This window comes from Pimephales promelas, chromosome 16 (assembly GCF_988280905.1).
Source record: "Pimephales promelas chromosome 16, fPimPro1.hap1.1, whole genome shotgun sequence".
In the NCBI taxonomy this organism is placed as follows: Eukaryota; Metazoa; Chordata; class Actinopteri; order Cypriniformes; family Leuciscidae; genus Pimephales; species Pimephales promelas.
The window spans coordinates 15,546,454-15,562,917 of NC_142784.1; the positions used below are offsets into that span (position 1 = coordinate 15,546,454).

Genomic DNA, 16,464 nt, shown 5'->3' on the forward strand with positions numbered 1-16,464 from the left:
ACAGATGAACTAGATCACTCAGTGTGTGTGTGTGTGTGTCATTGACCTCCTCTCCTCATGAAGAACACCCCACTTACGCCCCATTACTGTTGTAAGAGGACCCAAGCTGTATGAAAAGATGGCAACCACTCAGACCTCTCAGAGAGATGCTAAAGAGGAGGAAAGAGTCTGAGGTTCGATTACAGGGTAGTACAAACAGGAGGAAATGTAGGGTTAAAGGGGAAAATGAGGGGGTTGAGAGGACAAGTTGCTGATAAAGAGAAAGAGCGGAAGGATAAAAGTGGAATGAAGCAGGCAGGGAGAGTAAAGGAATGTGAAATGAAAGTCAAGTCAAATTAAATAGTGCTTGTTTCATGATGTTGTTATAATATCTTAATATCTTCATGCCTTATTATGGGTGAGATTTCAGACCATAGTCTCTATCGGGGTTGCGCAGACGTGACGTTCCCGTGCTGTTCGCCGTCACGAAAGCTTATCATTTAAATGCATTTTTAAGCCTTGTGGTTTAGAAAAAAGTGATTTTAAACCATTCAAGCGCAATTAACAGCAAAAGAGAACTTATTTCGGGATATGTTTCGGAGCGCACACACCTGAAATGCACACACATAAAGCCGCTGCTCATACAGCGTACAAGTATCGAGTTGTTTTTGACGCGACGGTCAAATACACACACACAGGTGTTAAAATCCATTGCAGTTCTATGTAATTTTTTGTCCTATTGACTGTTTACTTGCCTTTTGTAAGTTTTTTTTTTTTTACTTACTGGTATGTTAGTTAAGCTAGTATTAGTTTAGTATTAGTGACATTGAAGTTAGAGATTTATGAAATTTCAATGGTATCAAAAATCATTGAAAAAATTGTGAATAGGCTATATATAGTTATCGTGAAATAAAATGACTATATACGTATTTTGGTCATAATGGCCACCCCCTACTTATGGTCACATTTATTGATATTATAATATAGTTTAAATTTTGCGATGATACAAGCAATCAAGCAGTTGAGATATGCTTGAGCATACTTTTATATCCAATTTATATCCCAAAAATCAGGCTGTTAGGCAGATTATATTGTGAATATACTATGTGAATATACTATATACAGTATATGTCAATAAAGCTGGATACAATAAGAGCCATGTGATAATACAGTTTACATTTTGTGACGATATAAACAATCATGCAGCCGAGATTTGCTGTGTATAATTAGACTTATATATATATTTTGAATATCAGTTAATATAATTTATTAATAAACTTTTACCCTCTGAAATACATCACTACTGAAGTAAAATGGGTTGCATACAGCATTTTGTGGATCCAAATTTAGCTACACAGAAGACAAAACAGCAATAAAGGAGAATACAAATGCAGTGGAATATAATTACACACACAAACTCACACCTCGGGCCGCTGTTAGATAAATCAGAGCATCCTTTTGTGTCTGTCTTTTATTAGATTGGCTGAAATGTCTGTTCTAAATTACTCTCTGTCGCTCCTTTTTCACAGACACACACACACACACACACACACACACACACCGTAATGGCCAAAGGTTTTCATTGACTCTGTGTTTGCCTCTCTAATATCCAGCTATTTCCTCATCGACTTTATGAGCTCAGGACCAGTGACCTTTATCTCCCTGCCTCTCTCGTTTTCTCTCTCTCTCTCTCTGCTCATGTGACTGACTAACAAATGTTAAAGAGAACATACTAGTGGCATTAATATTAACTAGACGTTTACATTTTCTTAAGAAATTGTGTGTGGTGCTTGTTCATTAAGAAACTCACCGACATGATGTCGAGGTGCAATGTATTTGTAATTAATGTAAAAAATGTAATTAATCAATTATTATTGTTAATACTTTCTAAATAATCTAACTCTAATATATTTTATTGATTGGTTTATAGTTCTGAAATACAGAACATCACTTCTGTCTTCACAAAAAATAAACAAATAAAGAAATTGTAATATATAATATATAAAATTAATTAACCATGTTCATTTAATATATCAAATAAAAAAGTTAGCATATATGCATGTCGGACAACAGGTTAAAATGCATTCAGGGTGGTTGCTAAGGGTGTTCTGGGTTGTTGCCAGGTCTCCATGATATTCTAGTTCCTTATTACCCTTTAATGTGCTTTTCGGTCTATTTTATTGTTTACTAGGTGAAAATGATAAATCTGCAATCTTAATTATATATATTGATTCAGGAGGTTTGTTCAAATCCCTAAGTATGTACAAGAGTGATAGCCAATAGCATTAATTATGTGCAATATTAACATTTATATCAGTCTATCTCTAGCCATGAGTGTGTACCTCTTGATAGCTTCCTCCTGCCGTCTCTTCTTCTGGTTTTTTTCCTGTAGGTATGTCCATTGTGTGTGGTTGCGGACGCGGTCGCTCTCTCGAGCGATGTCGGAGGCGTTCTGGATAACCAGCTCGTCATACGCCCTCAGACCACTGTCCTCCACGTACTGTAGGAAACGGGTGCACTCGTCTTCCCCTGAATCCATCCTTCAGCACAGCAGAGAGACTGCCTGAAAGACAGATAAAGAGAGAGAGAGACATGAGTGTCTCACACACAATGCCATACTGTCGTCCTGAGAGCTTGTTCTTTATATAAAAACACAATGAACTTCAGAGGTACAGGTGGGACATATGCGCACACACACGCGCACACACACACACACACACACACACACACACCCACTAGCATATGTTCTCTGGGGAATTTGTTATCCTAGGGCAAGAGAAAGCATGTTTAACACACATGTTTACATAGCTATCTAAATGAAGATATAACACACACACACACATACACACACACACACACATATATATATATATAATTATTATACAGCTTATCTATCTATATATCTATCTATCTATCTATCTATCTATATATCTATCAATCTATCGTTCAGTCAATCATCCATCCATACCTCCATCTATCCATCCATCATCTATACCTCCATGTATCCCTCTATCCATCTATTTTTAGGTCAATCCATTCATTTATCCATCCATCTATACCTCCATCTATCCCTCCCTCCATCCATCCACCCATCCATCCATCTATACCTCCATCTATCCCTCCATCCATCTATTCTTCAGTCAATCCATACATCAATCTATCTATACTTCCATCGATCCTCCATCCATTATCCATCCATCTATTGTCCAGTCAATCCATCTATACCTCCATCTATCCCTCCATCCATTATCCATCCATCTATTGTTCAGTCAATCCATCCATATATACCTCCATCTATCCCTGCATCCATCTATTGTTCAGTCAATCCATCAATCCCTCCATCTATCGTTCAGTCAATTCATCTTTCCATCCATATATACCTCCATCTATCCATCCATCCATCCATCCATCCATGCATATGTATACCTCCATCTAACCCTACATTAGTCTACATCAGTCTATTGTTCAGACAATCCATCCATGCCTCCATCTATCGTTCAGTCAATCCATCCGTCCATCTATATCTCCATCTATTCTATCTATTGTTTGATGTTGATCGATCTATTGTTTAATCAATCCATCCCTCCATCATCCATCCATCTATTGTTCAGTCAATCCATCCATCATCCCTCTATTCATCCACCCATCCATCTATCTATCTATTATTAAGTCAATCCATCCCTTCATCCTCCATTTATCTATTGTTCAGTCAATTCATCCCTCTATCATCCATCAATCTATTGTTCAGTCAATCCATCCATCCCTCCATCCATCCATCCATCTATTATTCAGGAAATCCATCCCTCCACCTATCGTTCAGTCAATCCATCCATCCATCCATCCATCTATACCTCCATCTATTCCTCCATTCATCTATTGTTCAATCAATCCATCCCTCCATCATCCATCCATCCATCCATCTATTGTTCAGTCAATCCATCCATCATCCCTCTATTCATCCACCCATCCATCCATCTATCTATTATTCAGTCAATCCATCCCTTCATCCTCCATCCATCTATTGTTCAGTCAATTCATCCCTCTATCATCCATCCATCTATTGTTCAGTCAATCCATCCATCCCTCCATCCATCCATCCATCCATCTATTATTCAGTAAATCCATCCCTCCACCTATCGTTCAGTCAATCCATCCATCCATCCATCTATACCTCCATCTATTCCTCCATTCATCTATTTTTCAATCAATCCATCCCTCCATCATCCATCCATCCATCCATCTATTGTTCAGTCAATCCATCCATCATCCCTCTATTCATCCACCCATCCATCCATCTATCTATTATTCAGTAAATCCATCCCTTCATCCTCCATCCATCTATTGTTCAGTCAATTCATCCCTCTATCATCCATCCATCTATTGTTCAGTCAATCCATCCCTCCATCCATCCATCCATCCATCTATTATTAAGTCAATCCATCCCTTCATCCTCCATTTATCTATTGTTCAGTCAATTCATCCCTCTATCATCCATCAATCTATTGTTCAGTCAATCCATCCATCCCTCCATCCATCCATCCATCCATCTATTATTCAGGAAATCCATCCCTCCACCTATCGTTCAGTCAATCCATCCATCCATCCATCCATCTATACCTCCATCTATTCCTCCATTCATCTATTGTTCAATCAATCCATCCCTCCATCATCCATCATCTATTGTTCAGTCAATCCATCCATCATCCCTCTATTCATCCACCCATCCATCCATCTATCTATTATTCAGTCAATCCATCCCTTCATCCTCCATCCATCTATTGTTCAGTCAATTCATCCCTCTATCATCCATCCATCTATTGTTCAGTCAATCCATCCATCCCTCCATCCATCCATCCATCCATCTATTATTCAGTAAATCCATCCCTCCACCTATCGTTCAGTCAATCCATCCATCCATCCATCTATACCTCCATCTATTCCTCCATTCATCTATTTTTCAATCAATCCATCCCTCCATCATCCATCCATCCATCCATCTATTGTTCAGTCAATCCATCCATCATCCCTCTATTCATCCACCCATCCATCCATCTATCTATTATTCAGTAAATCCATCCCTTCATCCTCCATCCATCTATTGTTCAGTCAATTCATCCCTCTATCATCCATCCATCTATTGTTCAGTCAATCCATCCCTCCATCCATCCATCCATCCATCTATTATTCAGTAAATCCATCCCTTCATCATCCATCCATCCGGCCATCCATCCATCTATCTATTGTTAAGTCAATCCATCCATCCATCCATCCATCCATCCGTCTACTCATCACTAACTTCATCGGGCAATTCTGCCCACAAAGTAAATAAACCGGTTAAGACTAGTACGATCAGTCAGTCACTTAACATTACATGCAAACAGTGGTAACATCTGGCCCAACATTATGTGCCACTTACAGGTCTTATTTCATCCTACTGTTTTATTTTTTTTCTTTTACATGCTCTCGCACACTGTACACTATACATTGAGATAAATAATTTTCAGCCTGTGGTTGTGTGTGTGAGAGAGAGAGTTTATTTTTACAACTTTGTGAAGATCAGTCATCCAGTGCTGTGTTCTCTGTTGTATTATTCAGGATGTCTTAATATAGACTCTGATCTCAGATTGTCTCCCTCTCTCTCCATCCCCTTCCTAAGTCACAATCCCACTTACTCATCGGCCTTTCCTCCATTAAACTTCTTCCACACACATAAACGCACGCACGCACGTGCACATGCCCGTAGTTGCCACCATAAACACTTTTACTTACACAGGGACACACAGCTGTATTCTATAAATGGAATGTGAGGAGAAGGAACTGGGTTTCCAGGCAACAGTATCCTAGTGTGCTGACATAATGCAGGAAGCTGGGAAGCTAATTCTGTGCTGAAGATGCATTAGTTCCGCTTTACACTGGCAGGCGTGATATCCCTACCATGTGTGTGTGCGTGTGTCTGATGTAATGCCGAAAGCATGAAACACGATATTCTTCTCCTCTACTCCGTAGATGTTTGCTGCAGATGGATCATGCTTTTAGGATTATGTTTTATAACCATTTGTGTATGTGATTGTATGGATTTTAATAAAACATCTAATAATAAGTCTCTTTTTTCAGAGTGATGAGGTGGCAAGATGCCATATTCCCATGGCTAGCACACACACATGCACAAAATAGGTCAGCGAGACCACAGCACCACATCAATGGATCTCGGTGAGTAGAGTTTAGCATTCATTTCATTAATCTGTAATTCATGCCAATTCATATCTGAGGCATAGAAATAGCCTTCAAACACACACAACAGGCCAAATGTGAGTAGATCCAGAACCATTAATACACAAGACAGTCACTGGAACCATGAAAATACACCAATAACCAATCAGATGTAGCGATTTTCACAAGACACACTCTCATTTGGGATAGCTCACCAAAAAATAATGTCATTCCAAACCTTTTTGACTATACTTACTGAAGAAATCTTTGTATGCACCAAAAACACTGGTCATTTTTCACATTCAGAATATCCTCATTTATGTTCCACAAGTCAAATAGGTTTGAAATGAAATGAGGGCGAGTAAATAACATCATTTAGTAATTTCATCTTGATGGATCTCAAGCTGTACAGATGCCAAAAAAAGAGCTTGAATCATGAATGAATGAATCTGAAAATGTTGATGGGAATTGTGGGTAATATGGTGATTTGGATGCCAAACAATCCGTTTGACTCTTTCTGTCACATGGACGATGAAGAACTGATGAAGATAAGGAAAAATACAAGATGTCAATATGAAAAAAAACCCCAAACATCTGGATGGAGACACACACATGGTTACACTCACGGTATCAGTGAATCGGAACAGCTGATCTCCAGGTGTGTTCTGTGTGTGCGTTTCTCAACACCGCACGTTATCGAATCCCCCTGCGGACACGCACACGGCTGACAGACAAGCCCGGCGACAGCGACGCGGCTCGGTGGAAGCAGACACTGCCGTGAGGAAGAGAGCGATGAAGGACATGTCCATCTTTGGGGTTTCCAGAGCTCTGAAGAAAACTGTCCGACCCTTGCCCACCTACGACCGCTCCTGCTGGGCTACGGCCACCAACGCTGTCCCCTCCTCTACCAAACGCTTCTGGAATGATCCGCACCTCCCTTTGGTGGTTGCTTCATCTGCGCTGTCCCCACACACGCGTGGTGTGTGTGTGTGTGTGTGGGGTGGGCTGCGTGCAGATGCGCGTAGTATGAGCGTGTTCTCCTTTTGCCGGCTGCAGTGTGTGCGTAGAGACGTTAGGCTGCTAAATGCATCGTGTCCTACAATCTCTTTGATCCGTCCTCCCCTGCTGCTGCCGCGGTTGCCGTCACACACATACGCGTCACACACACGCAGCCATGAACCCAGCTCAGGCGTTAGTAGGCAAAGAGAAGAGCTATAGCATCTGTCTTTTCTTGAAGTTCTTCTATCCTTTTTTTCTCTCTGATCTCCTTCCCTCCAGCTCTCTCCAACCCTCACTGCTTACTCACTCCATCCCCTGGTGAGCTTCTCTCTCTCTTTCTCTCTTTCTCTGCAGCCCATGTGTCTCTCAGCCAATCGTATTGCTCGCTTAGAGCTGTCCATGGTTCTGAAAGAAAGAGAGCGAGTTAGAATGGTTGTGTGTGTGGCAATCCTCTCTTGAGGACATGACCTCTGCCCTTACAATGTTATCACCAGGGCAACTACACTGTGTGATGCAAAACACTCAAAAGGCAGTCAAATATGGGTTTATGTATTTGTGTTTTGGTGTTTAATGATGATGTCATTTCTGCACTTAAAATAATGGCTGTTTTCAAACAGGTTTTCTGATTCTGCCATTGGTCAAACAGAGGGGGGTTGCTTTAACCACAACCCACGGGCACAGTAAACAACATGGCTATAAAATATGCCCTAAAATACTATAGCTTTGCTTTAGTAATATTTTGATGTTGTGTCGGTACACTTTATATCTTTGCTTGCCTCTCCTCTCCTCATTCTCTAATTTTTGTCATCTGTTCTTTCTTCCTGTCTTTTGTTTGTCTCAGTGTACCAGTAGTTTATCAGTGTGTGGACCAGTGTAGATGTGTGTGTTGGTTTCTGTGTATGGAATGAATGTCCATCTGGGAAAACTCGTCCCATGACATTATAACGCACACTGTACACACAAACACGCACTGGATATGTGTCTCTTTTGTGTTCAGAACTAGCTGACATTAGGAGCTGAATAGAGATAACATCACTTTCTTTACCTGCCGTAGGAGTAAAGGCAGGAGATAAAAAAACGCACACGGATAAATGGAGCAGCGAGACTCCCACGTTGACTATTGTATTCACACACACTTCTTGCTTGAGAATTCTTCAATAGAAGGAGCACATTGTACAGTTCTGAACTATACGTCAGCTTATTCCAGTACAAGCGCACTTCCTGTACATGTCACAGGCACACACACAGAGAGAAACATATGAGATGAAAAAAGTTAGGGTTAGTAATTGTCTTGTAAAGGAGTTAAATGAAACTGAAATTGATCAAATAACAAATGATCCAAATCCAGATATATCATAAGTCAGTGTTTCCCAATCTCAAACCTCCAACAACACCACATGAAATGTGTTGCTTTTAACTAATATTATCCTGATATGATATTTAAATTATCTATCCATCCATCCATTATTTCTGTCAAAAAAAAATATATATATATATAAGCCTCTAAGTGCCATTTGAAATTTTCTTCTAGAATGATCATTTTTATCAAACGTGTATATTTAAGTTCAGTAATTTCACTTAATTGGCAATGATGATTACCTATTAATTGTTATTTAAGTGAAATTACTGAACTTAAATATACAAGTTTGATAAAAGTCATCATTAAAGAAGAAAATTTCAAATGGCATTTAGAGGCTTTTGCATCTGAACTCTTCATATATATATATATATATATATATATATATAGTGTTTATTATATATAAATATATATGTATTGTGAATTGTGTTTAAATAAAATGATAAAATGTATTTATTTATTATTTTATTGTATTTTCAATGAGGTTAGGTATCACAGAAATAAGTTAATGGGCTGTGATAGAACTAAATAAAATGGATTGCCTCTAGAGGCCAATCACTTAACAGCGCTGGAGTCAGTGGGAATTTGTAAAGTTACATCCCTCTATTATAGTTATATAGAAAGAGGGACCCGAGCCGGGTAAAAATATCACAGATATAGGCCATAAGGAATTGGGTCTTTTGACAAGGGCTCCACCATGGCAACCACCAATAAATTGGCATAGCAACAGGCAACCTCAAAGACCTAGAAACAGCCAAGAACACCTTAGAAATGTGGTGGCAAGTTCTGCACTGACCAGCACTTTTATTCCTCTTAATAAGCGCATTTCATTTTTGAACACCACACATGAAATGTCCCTGCTGTCAGATATCACTGAAATAGTAGCCCGGAGAAATCACACAGGCTCTGTAAACAGCAATGGAAAAACCTGACTGCTGCCTCGCATGCACATTTTGGCCAATCACAACAGTCTGAGGCAGCTCTCTGCCAATGGTGTGAGTTTAGGGCGGTGCTACTAATTGTACCTGATTATGAACCAACAATTAAAGACAGGGGAAGTGTGTGGTTTTAGTTGCAAGGAAGACTTTATCCCATAAAATACAATTTCTGCCATTATTAAGTCAAACCATATCGTTCCACATCTGTATGCTGTGATGTTTTTTTGTTTTTTTCAATGGAACACAGTTAATAATAATAATGATAATAAATACTATTTTGTGTGTTCTATGGAAGAAAAATAATAATAAATGGGTTTAAAATGACACGATTAGAATGACTTCAAATTTCTTGGGTGCACTGTTCCTTTAATAGTGCGCTTCAGATTTAACGACTTTCTGTACAGATAGCGTGATTCAGAGCTGATTTTCGGAGGTGAGACTGAGCCAATTATAACACTGCTGAATTATTAAATCTCTCTTTCTCCAACGCGCACATCTCTCTCTCACTCACTCTATCTATCTATCTATCTATCTATCTATCTATCTATCTATCTATCTATCTATCTATCTATCTATCTATCTATCTATCTATCTATCTATCTATCTATCTATCTATCTATCTATCTATCTATCTATCTATCGATCTATCGATCTATCGCTCTCTCTCTAACAAACACACACACACACACACACACACACAAAAGTACACAACATTTCCCTGTACAAAAATTGCCCAAATACTTGTAGAGTGAACAGACACACATACAAGATTACATAATTCACCCCGTCACATACCTCGACAGATGTCATGCCAAGCTCAGGCAGTGAGCCTCCTGCAGGGGTTTGATGAGCTGTCGCATCCATCCATCTACACCTTCATCCAAAGACTTCAGCCTTAGCACAGTGAACACGTTTACTGTGGGAAAAAAAAATAGATTAGAAAACAGAGTTATACAACACAAACACACCCTGTAACATACACAAGATCACTTACCTTATACTGTACACTACTAGTCATTTTTTTTTATCTTAGAATAATTCATGTTTTTAAATGTTTTTGAAAGAAATTATGCATTTATTTGATTAAAAAAAATACAGTAAAACAGTAGTATTGTGAAACATTAGTACAATGTAAATGTGATGAAAATCTGGAAGTCTTCAGTATCACATGATCCTTAGAAATCTTTCTAACATGCTGATTTTGAGCTCAATGTTACTGTTTTTCCTGTATTTTTGATCAAATAAATGTATGCGAGTGGTGAGGATTCAAAACATGTTACAAATCGTGCTGTTGTATACTGAGTATCTGAATATGGTAATTAGGTCACTCTTGCTCAAGTGAAATTGCTCTATTGTGATGAAATGTTTGTTTTTGCAATTTGCAGAAACACACTTTAGAGGAGATTGCCTACAAATGAACTGACAGATTGATGGATGGAGGGACGGACAAACCAACGGTTTGATACATGAGTCAAATAACCCGAAATAGCAACACATACAGTACTAAAAGTGTAAATATTTAATGTCAAACCCCTCTTCTTCCAGATGCAGTGAACATGGCCGGCAGCCCGTCACCTTTCTCAGCTCATGGGCTGGCGAGTGTTTACACTACTAAAGGAATGTGGATGAATCTCACAAATGATTTAACTCCTGAAATATCCTGTGAGTGTTAATCCCTTCTGCAGGGAGGATGTGTTGGTTTGTCCTCTGGCTGGTACAGCAGGAGAAGGAGTGAAGCTCACGGACAGAGAGGGATTAGGCTATTTTCAGCTCTTATCAACACATTTTGAATCTTTCTGCTCTGACTGAGCAAGAGAAAAACCTGAATTAAATGGTTTTTTTCAAATACAAAACTGCACAGTAGTATATAGTCTTTTAAAGGGCAATTTCGTTGCAAGTAATACAGTAAATACACAAAGCTCACTGCACACTATTTTTTTTTTTTACATTTTCCAAATTTCACGTGTAATGTTGCTGTTTAAACATGAAAACGGTCTGCAGCTTTCAGAGCTTTATATCAAAAAGCACTCACTCTAAAAAAGGTTGCTGTAAATTTTACAGTGTGGGGATGCCAGTAAGTTACTGTAAACGTATTTACAGTACCAGTACTGTAATTTCATTTACAGTAATACAATTGTATACTGTATTCCTATTTACCATATGAGTACTGTATTGTTCATTTACAGTACAAGTACCATATTTTAATTTACAGGAATAATAATACTGTATATTGTATTCATTCAGCTACTGTATTTTTATTTACAGTATTAGAATTGATTTCCTATTACAGATTTTTTTTTAATGATTTACAATAGAAAATAGTTACAGTAGTAAACACATATTTTTTCTCATAATTCTTGGCTACTTACAGTTTTATACTGTTGGCACATTTTAAGAGTATTATACTGTACATATTACAGTAAAATACTGTTGAAAATACAAAAATCCGTTACAGTGCTGTTTCCGAAATCCCTGAAACACCTCCATTGTAGCTTTGAGTTTTCTTCAGGAGCGTAGACGTCAAAATATTCCACGTTCAAATAATTTCTGCCCAAGACTATGCAAATAAAAGGGTCGAGGTCTGGTTAAGTTGCGTTAGTGTGTTGTGCCGCCATGTCCAAGTGTGTTTAAACCTGAGAAGCAAGGTAAGGGGCGTGACATTTCCAAAACATACTCAAAGCAATCACAACACACCAATCCAGCTGATCTTTTCAGAAGGAGGGGCTTTATAGACCTTATTCACAGCAGTACCATCTTTGATTTTTTTGGTACGGCTTCCTTTTACAGTACTTACAGTGTACTTACCTGGCTAATATAAGGTAAGTACATGGGTTAGGGGTAGGTTCAAGGTTAGTTCCTAGTTATTACCCAGTAATTGTAATTACTACAATAAGTACATATATGTACATGGGTAACAGGACTGTAAAAGGAAGCGTTACCGTTTTTTTACGGGAATGAAAGCGATACTGTGAGGAATAGACATACATCTCTTCAGTTGGTTTTACCACTGTTATTTCATGTGTTTCTGGATTGTTCTACTGATAAAACACTGCAAAAATGATAAGTGATCTAGGAGCTTCATTCAGCTTTTTACAGCAGCCATTGAAAACACAGTAAGTCTATCACTCACAGCCTCGCTTTCATACATGTCATGGCGCTGCTTTGAATAAGGTCTATAGAGACTGTAATTAAACAGAGCATTTTTGGAAGACTGGGAAGAGAGGTGCTGCAACGAATATGAAAAATAAGGATAATAAAACCAATAGATAGACCTATAGACCCCCAAACCAAAATCATGTGTTACATTTGAGAGCTTCATAAGGTGACAGTCTGATTTATTTCCGAGTGTGTGCACAATGGCACACATAAAATGCACGCACAGGTCGATTGCAAAGTCAGTTCTTCATCCCACATAGATGATCTCATCCTTTGTCATTCATCATTTCTTTTGCTTACATTTGAACTGTGTCTTGGTCTGGGCAGATATCTGTTCCTCAGCCATTCTGCACTCATAATGAATTGTTTATGGTCAGTGCACTCTCACTGCTTTACCATAGATCATCCTAATACACATTGCTATCTTTCTTTCTTGTGTCTATAGGGGAAGGAGAGAGAGTGTGTTCCCCCATTGATTTAGTTCTCTTCTTTCTGGACAGCACCTCAAACTGATTCAGTACAGTAATAGCATTAAATAGCTCACATATTAAGATAAAATCATAGGCTGCTGACCTTAACCCACCCATTGCACTGAGATATAAATTGCGATTGGATTGTACATTGATCATTTAGATCACTGCTACCTTTCTGCGAAGATGCTAGGGACATTCCCTCTTCTCTTCCTTACTTTCTGTTTTTAACTGTTTCTGTTTTTTGTTCCTGTGAGTGCAATTGTATTGAGGGACAGATTTCTTGCTCGTTTATTAGGGCTGGGTATTGACACAAATTCCCGATTCAATTTCATTTCGATTCACAGGCTTGCAATTAGATTCAATCCTGATTTCAATTCAATTCGGTTTGATATCGATGATCCATTCACGTGATTTGAAAGAGTGCTAAAACCCCTTTTATATTTTGAATTGCGTAATAAAATTGACTGAATTTGAAAGCTTAATTGTTTTATATTAAAAGTAACAACAATGCTTATTACAATTTATTGGGTGGGGGCACAGTACAAAGTTTGGTTCATTCATCAACTGAAAACAGCTTGGACTAAAAGATTGGCTATTTGGGATTTAAGAATCTGTATTTTGATTCATCAAAATGACAATCGATTAAAATTAAGAAATCTACATTTTTAACCCAGCCCTATTATTTATTCAATCTTAACCAATGGTCAGAGCTTAAGTTTCTAAAATGTATAATTGAACCAAAAATACATTTTTAATTTTAATTTTTAAAAATATATATTTAGGTTTTTGGCATTTTTGGCGGAGATACCAAGGCGGTGATTACGATGGAAGGAGCCAGGAGCAGGAGTAGCCTAGGCGTGGACCCAGAGCACAGCCAGGACAAACTGATGAGGACGAACCAGGAGAGACACCAATGGTCCTGGAGGCTGTAGGGGAGCCACAGCAGCCGAGGTGGAGCCGTAAGGAAGGCGGAGCCAGACGGAGCCGAACAGGTGGACGGCTCAGAAATTCGTGGAATAGGCAAAACGACGTCTAACCAAGGTGGAGCATGAGGGATACGGGAGCCCGGTGGAGGTGGGTGGTGGTGTTTGGTGGAGCCAAGGGAGAGAGGGGCCAAGTCGGATCTGACAAGATCCGGCATAATACCAGGCATAAGTACACAAAGGAATCAAAGATAAAAAGGAACAGGTGTGGGTACTAATTAACAAAGAAAGTAAAAAAAAAAGAGTAAAATCCAAAACCAAAACAGAACAGCATACATTTTAAATCTATGTTATTTTAGTATTTTGTACATACTATGTATTAAGCATTCATTTTTATATTTTCAGTTTCAATTATAATTTTTGTTTAAGTCTTTGTATTTTTGTTGTGCTTTTGTCATAGGCTATTTCTATTTAGCTATATATTTTTTTTTTTTTAGCAATTTTAGTAATTCAACAAACGTAGCTATTTCAGTTAGTTTCTAATTTTTATTTACGTTTACGGTTTTAACCTAATATTCAAATTTAATTTTTATTGCATTTCAGTTTACAAAAACACTATTTAATAGTTTTAGCTTTAGTGAACAATAACAACACTGTTAAGAGTTAAGCATAGTGTGAAATGCTTTTAACCGTCACAGTTAAAAGGCTTAATTTAAATTTTATTTGTGGCGCATATTTTTAGCTTTGTGATAGCCGATTGGAGAACTTCAGCTGAACTTCAATTCATTTCAAGCACTGGAGGGAACACTTTGATAATTCATTAGTGTGGAAATTGTTCACTGATACTGCTCACACTGCTGTTAAATCTCAGGAGATAATGGCCGCTTGGGAATATTAGAAAACGTAGGAATATTGCAATGGCTGAATCAAAGAGACACTGAGAAGTGCAGCTGTGGAGTGTGGACCGAACAGAAGTTTCTTGAAAAATTAATCATGTGTGCTTTCTATTAGTGAAATCTGCATCTACCATCCCAAAGGGGATTCTCAACCGCTGTTTAATGGACAGCCTTTATTTAAAGAGGGAGAGAGAGGGTGGAAAGAAACAGAAAGAGATTACTCTAATCCATTCAAACACTTCTCTTGCTCACATTTGACCTTTTAGCCTTTCAGTGTATCCAACCGACCCATATCACATTTTAATCTTTGTTCGGACAGTCCATCAAAGGAACGATCATCCTCCTAAGTAAAAGAATCAATTCATTTAAGGAAAAGAAATATGTTTTGCATAATTGTCGATGTGGGTAATGAGATAAGACTAAAGACCAGGAAGTAATCAGTTCAGACTAACGATTAGAGTGTAAGTGAATCTCGAGAGGGAATTGCATCGGGCTTAGTGTCTCCTTGGTTAGTCTGATTCTGTTTGCTCAATACTGTTGTCTTTACTCTGACAGATGCATTAAACCACAGTATGTCCATTTGTTTAACATGGTCTGGGGCTCCGGCTTTCTGGATCAAACCACAAGAGATGCCTGAGCAAAATGGCTCATTATACTGTTCCACAATTGCTGCCATCAACATTAGGAGGAGATGTTTTGTTTCTCCCTTACTTGATTATGCTATATCTTGCCAACACACACATACATACACTGCTGAATGTAATGGACATGATTTGAAATGTTCTATTTACCTATATACAAACAAAAGATTAAGCAGTTTTTGCACTGTGCACGCCGCATGCTTACCTAGGACTTCTGTAAGAGAAGTCTGTAGAGAATTTCTCCAGGGAATCAAAAGCACAGAATTGGCCTTGGTTATATGTAGCCTACTGAAACAGAGGTCATGAATCACCCTTGACCCCCAAATGCCTCTTCTGTTAAAGCGACCCTTCCTCCCCCCTTAGCCTATAAATTTAGCACAGATGTCTTTACATTGCAGGAATTATATTTTCTCATTATGTAAATGGTGGGGAGAAATTGGGCCCTAAGGATATTGACATTACTTTAGCATAATGTGTATAGAAAATCTTTTAAACCAATAAAGCTTGTCACCCAAATTATTAATTTATGGACTGTGCAGCTACTAAATTTTGACAAGCATCTCAAAGGGAAACTCTATTCATCAAAAGACTGAATTATGTTCAATAGTAGGCTAGTTAATTTTAACATGGTATTTAATCCAAAAGCACAGACAGTAGCAACCATAGCCCATCATAGCATGGTTAGATCAATGTTCATTTAGATTCTATAATTATTATGAATTATTGCTGCCTGAACACATTTAGTAACTATTAATGAGATGGCAGTAGATAATGAAAATTAGTTTATGTAGATAAGAATATAAACGTATAGCCTATTTGTTTGTTTTTTAAACTGAAACCATGGTAAATTAAAGTAGGTGGAAGGTAAGTAAAAAGTAAAGTATAGCTTTAA

General features: G+C 38.1%; 1 protein-coding gene and 1 long non-coding RNA gene across 2 annotated transcripts in view; one reads left to right on the plus strand and one right to left on the minus strand.

Annotated features, from left to right (window-relative positions):
* nyap2a (neuronal tyrosine-phosphorylated phosphoinositide-3-kinase adaptor 2a) overlaps positions 1 to 2,518 on the minus strand; it is a 35,512-nt gene extending 32,994 nt beyond the window's left edge. Inside the window, exon 1 of the mRNA XM_089121066.1 lies at positions 2,322 to 2,518. Within this exon, the coding sequence (XP_088977192.1) occupies positions 2,322 to 2,518 (197 nt within the window). The remainder of the gene's footprint in view (positions 1 to 2,321) is intronic.
* Positions 2,519 to 2,535: 17 nt separating this feature from the next.
* On the plus strand, positions 2,536 to 14,301 carry LOC120478896 (uncharacterized). The gene is made up of 5 exons (XR_005622783.2): positions 2,536 to 2,654; positions 6,094 to 6,189; positions 10,869 to 10,940; positions 11,029 to 11,145; positions 13,917 to 14,301. It is a non-coding gene; the product is annotated as an uncharacterized LOC120478896 (long non-coding RNA).
* The last annotated feature ends 2,163 nt before the right edge of the window (positions 14,302 to 16,464 follow it).